General features: G+C 48.0%; 2 protein-coding genes across 2 annotated transcripts; one reads left to right on the forward strand and one right to left on the reverse strand.

The window, feature by feature from the left end:
• Nucleotides 1–2,966: 2,966 nt before the first annotated feature.
• Pmar_PMAR022666 (hypothetical protein) lies at nucleotides 2,967–3,398 on the reverse strand (the record flags this gene model as incomplete). Its single annotated transcript, XM_002767614.1, has 1 exon — nucleotides 2,967–3,398. One exon carries the CDS (start codon nucleotides 3,396–3,398, stop codon nucleotides 2,967–2,969), a length of 432 nt encoding a protein of 143 aa, XP_002767660.1.
• Nucleotides 3,399–4,631: 1,233 nt separating this feature from the next.
• Pmar_PMAR022667 (hypothetical protein) lies at nucleotides 4,632–5,222 on the forward strand (the record flags this gene model as incomplete). Its single annotated transcript, XM_002767615.1, has 1 exon — nucleotides 4,632–5,222. The coding sequence occupies one exon, from the start codon at nucleotides 4,632–4,634 to the stop codon at nucleotides 5,220–5,222; it is 591 nt and encodes a 196-aa protein (XP_002767661.1).
• Between the last annotated feature and the right edge of the window lie 111 nt (nucleotides 5,223–5,333).

Raw genomic sequence — 5,333 nt, forward strand, 5'->3', positions numbered from 1 at the left:
ATATCGATTTCAGCAAGCAAATGATGAAAGTAGCAAATTTGGAATTGCTTCTCTGCTGCTACTTTGCTGCATTGTATTTTTTCCCGGATTACTTTGAACAGCGGCTGAGACGTTCCTTGCTCGCACCTTTTCGTTATCCCGTCAAATTTATCTCATTCGCTGTTTCATATGTCTTGCATCGCAGTAAGGTAGCTCGACACCTTTCAACTTGAGAGTTTCAAGGTTTGCTTGTTTATGATGTTGTTTCATGATTATACAAACTAATAGTTTGAAACTATCACTTGTCGCTATGTTACAATGTTGCGGTGTTTTAACGGTCCGGCTATTTGCTCTTTTCTAAGGTAGATGCTGTAGGAATATATCTCAGCGTTTCGCTAATTTGCTCGAAATCCGTTCCCGATGGGATGCTTAGCAAACTTGTCTCTTTGTACTTTTCGTAGTAGTAGTAGTAGTAGTAGTAGTAGTAGTAGTAGTAGTAGTAGTAGTAGTATACAATCGAGCAGACACAGCTATGCCATAACTGGTATGGTGTAGCATTTGAAATGCGAGAAATGCTGCATTTCTCGTTCAACCATAGTACTGTGCCTTATACCCGCTCTGATGCATGCTCCAACATTGAGTCATATGTAATCACGAGTTTGCAGCCAGAAACTATCTATTAAATAGACTCTATTTAGCAGTGTCGGCGACCAGTTTTGCGAACAAAGGGAATCACATTCTCAGAAGAACATCAATATCCGCCTGCAGTTTCGACGATGAAATCTACACTGTGCAGCTACCTGTAAAACCGTCCTAATGATTAGAACCTAATCCGTGACATTGCATTCCCTCATGATAGAACCGATGTGCTTGTCGGGCGAACTTTGTTCGCGAAAGCGATTCCCCAATTCGACTACCTCCGCTTAATTGGGGTCCTCATTCGCAAATGTAATTTTGCTACTTGCCAACTGTATGGGCTCAGTAAGGTCGCCGCCGCCGACTCGGCGGCCTCAGGCCGCCTCACCCGCAATTTCTGGAGGAATTAGTATGGTAAGAGACCTTTTACCCCTCAGCCCGTCAACGGAGCACTCAATACTTCAGGAAGCTGCCCTTTTCCATTGAATTCCTATTGGGCTCATTATCGGCTAAGCGCACTGCTCTTCGATGAGACGGAACTCAAGGCTAGGAAGTGTAGATGAGAAGTTCTGATAACGTACTATTTACCTCTTAATACGACGCTTCGGTACACACTATCACTGACGATTCGAGTCACTCGAATCGGATATGTGGATTGAATCTCGAGTGCGCAAAGAAGGCACTTAAACACCATACGTTATGGTACTCGACGCATCGGAGCATGGAGCAGCCAAAACCTCAGAGATAGTGCGATCAAGGAAAAAAATCAACAGTTCGAACCGAGTATATTATAGTCATTATAGTAGTAGGAATTCTAGCGTAAGTTGCGTGTTGCACAACTTTGTGACACAAGGGACAGTAATGGGGTATTGGTTCCGAACCAATGGTTCGGTTGATCTAAGTTTTTGTACTAGGTTAAATGGTGGATCCCAATTCAATCCAGTTTCGTCCAGTGGCAAAGCCACAGTGGCTTTGACATATCTATCAAGTATCTACCGAGCGTTATACTTCATAGCTCATATTTTAGCGGACTACTTCGTGACAACACGATAAACTGTATATATCATTGTACATTTCGAGGGTAACTCGAGCTATAACCCAAGTCGAATACCGGATATTATTTGCAATGACGTTATCCGGCGAATAGCATAATTGCCGATATACGCCAGTATCGAATCAGATATGGCGGATAGCGGTTGAAGTGGAAGTCTTTATCCTCTAGTATCCTCGATGTCAGACTGCTTCGTGACTGAGTTAGTGAGGATTCCCCACTAATTCGTATCATACAAATCGCATACTGTGGTTCCCTATGACAGCATGAAAAATGCCTGAGAGCCTACTTATTAACAAGTATCACAACGGAGAACCCTGATATCGCGCACGCGAACTATCCACTCTTTGGCATCACTGGGCTGTGTTCGTAGAGCTATTGTTATCGACTGTGTCGGGAAAAAGACCTCTGAAAGTCATCCCTCCACTTCACCGTAGAAACTCCGTGTATTCCCTCGAAATATACGAAGGCACCATATGCTTATACGGTATGAGTTTTACCGTCACGCTAATGTCGCATGCAGCGGATTGCCTTTCCACGTTCCATGAACGAGATTCTTGTACAAGCTTGGCATACGAGGATCCCTCCGAGAATCCCATAGTCTTAGTACATTCTAAGACCCCTACACCGGTAGAAATAGACCACATAACAGCTCGCTGGAATCAACACAACATCACGACTCCCGAATATCGGATACTCGTTTCCTATCGGAGAAAAGAATCTCGGAGTGCCTAGCGCAAATCTGAATGTACTGTCGGTACTCTATCGTCTATCCGACCCAATTACGCGTGAAGTTGAGCTCTGCGTAGCAGAAGTGGCGTTTAAACGAGCCAAGCGGCAGAAGTATGGGCGACAAGCCACACAACCGAACTGAATGGAAAACACAATAGCTGAGTGGTGCGATGAGTCGCACAATTTGAGCTAGTAAAGACATTGTGGATAATACTTAAGACCAAATATATCAAGTGATATACATATTTTTTTTTGCTCGAGTAGAGGAGCACTATAGTACCACCTAGGTGGGACTTATAGTGACTAAGCACTTGCCGGCTGAGGATTTCCTCAACTGACAAGCACTGCGATGTAGACCAACCCCCTCTACTCTTCAGCCACATTCTACTATCTGCCTTGAAGCTAAGACTCTGATTTGATATCCAACTAAGTGACATGGTGTCGAGTTCCATAACTCCGTAAGACTAAACATTCTCCACTGTACGCTGCTAGGGAGTTTAAGTAAACAGTAGCACCAATATGTAAAAAAAGCTGAAATAATAACAATCCCGTCATAGATCGGGTATATCTAATAGGGACACTTGTCAGGCATGAGCTGTCTTGTTTCTGATCCAAGTGACACGTCCACAGTCTCGTACTGGCCTTGGGACTGTTCGTAGGTAATCTTCGACATATCTCCCATTTTAATCTCAACAACATCGTCACATCTTGCTTTACTTTTACTGATGAATTCCTCATACGCCTTCTTGGTCTTAGCTTCCGTAGTATCCAGGGTAAAAACATTTTCTGGCTTTTCGATCACCTTCAGTTGGAGGGCCATCACGTCTCCTAAGGGGCACTCGGCGAAGAGACTCACTCTGGGCCCGGAAGGATCGCTTTTAATGAATGTCACTTGGAAACAACTTAAGTTTGGCTTGCTGTCGTAGGTAGTACTAAAGTCAGCCTTCTCGGGAATAGGGGCGACGACAATTCCGAACATCACCACGACTAGCAACTCCATTGGGATGAGTCGAATGTTCATGTGAGAGATAAATGAACAAAGATACTCCTGAAGGATTAGCTCAGTTCATAACGGAAGCTCACAACGTTTAGTTCACAACCCTTCTAAGGCGGAAGTCTGCTTTAGAAGGGTTGAGTTCCTCCACAAGGCCGCGATTTGGGGCGGAATCCGGAAGTGGAGAACAGTATGGGGGTTAGCTCAGGGCAACTGCGCCTATGAGGTACAAGGTCCACCTTCTCACGTATGGTGGTTTCCTAAGAGCCCTTATTGACCTCCATCTCACGCTTCTTGGTGCTTCGGTTGTATTTCATGTGTATCTTCACAACAGAAAGCGCTCATATCTGCCACCGCGTATTAGTGCGCGTGAATCACGCAAGCTTTTGCATATATGCGTGCGCGGTCACCGGTCCGAACGTGTGCAGTCCGAAGACATGCACTCCCGTGTGAGGCTGCTGCCAGAGCCTATACACAGGTCTCCAGGGTGGCTGAAAGTGGGGATTCCCCACTGGGGAATTATTCCTAGTGTAAGGGTGGAGGACGCACCGCGGATGATATGCACGTGCGTGACGGAGACGCACTGTGTGACGCCTCCTCCGTATCGGTATTTAACTTGTGTTAACTAGTTAACACTTATTAAATATCCCACTGCTGGGCGCGTGGGTCTGGTGGGCTGGAAGACAGGAGGTGTCTGTGGCTTCCAGCCCTCGAAGCATCGAGTTAGTCCGACGAGCGCCTCTGCTGGCGCCGCGCACGTTGCTCTCCGGCGGGCACGTGCCGGCGATGCGACGCCGCGCACGGTCGACCAACCGATGCTTGCTCCCGGGAGTGGCGGGCTGGGTTGAGAGAAATCGTACACGGCATACGCCGTCTGGTTCTGCAAAGCTGCGGCGACGTTCGCCCGCACGGGTCGTTTCACGACGCACCCTGGATAAGGGTGGAGGACGCACCGCGGATGAAATTCGCGTGTGTGACGGAGACACACTGTGTGACGCGCCCTCCGTATCGGTATTTAACTTGTGCGGTTTGGGTTTACTGCACCAAGCCATCGGAAGGGCCCCTTCATTGCAGGCAATCTCTTTTTCGGCAAACATGACATCGATCGCTCCGCTGGCACGCATAGGTTAAGCGCTCAACGCTTGTGCACGTGCCCCCGGTTGCGGGATTATTAAACAGATTATCGGTTTATGATGTTGATAGTAGCTCTATTATAGTTAGTATCACTATCATTTCCTAATGGTTAACTCCCTAGACAACGACGCTCTTGAGTTAGCACTGGGAAGACTCGACCTTGAGCCAAGTGACACCGCAGAGATTAGGAAATGGTTGAACTCTCCTGCTCTCGGTTCTTGCTTCTCCTCGTACGACTTCGTGTACGACCCCATCGACAATGATAGGCTGGACGACATCCTGAGCAAGCTCCTTGAACTGGACGCGGTTCCGCCTGCTGAGGCCCGAAACTTCGTCTCACTTTGGGCGGGGGCCATAGTTACAATGTCCCCCCCGCTCGAGGACGGCGAGGAAGAGGACCCAGTAGACTATGCTCGCAACATCTTCTCGGAAATCTTCCATGGCGGCCTTGTCCATGGGGAGCGACTCCCGGTTACCTTGTGGCTAGCTACGGTCCTCGCCACCGCATCAACCAAGAGGCGATTCAGGCTGGCCCGAAGCACCAGGCTGGGTAATGAGCGACTGCAAGGCGAGGCGTTAGTGGAAGCCCTTCTCCAGAAGGGGGAGCTGGTTGTGAAGGTAGACGCCACTGGTCAAACTCACGAAACCTTCATGACACCGCACAGTGCTGAAGGACTGAGAACAGTGTGCAGGTGAAAACCACATTAGCAACCCCTTCCCGCATCACAGAGAAGCACCGAGAGACCCCCCGAATAAGTCCAGTCAATGTCTTCAAACTACCCCTTGAGCATGCTTCCTTCGAGGGCC

The sequence above is a fragment of the Perkinsus marinus genome (assembly GCF_000006405.1).
Source record: "Perkinsus marinus ATCC 50983 genomic scaffold scf_1104296970400, whole genome shotgun sequence".
Classification (NCBI taxonomy): domain Eukaryota; phylum Perkinsozoa; order Perkinsida; family Perkinsidae; genus Perkinsus; species Perkinsus marinus.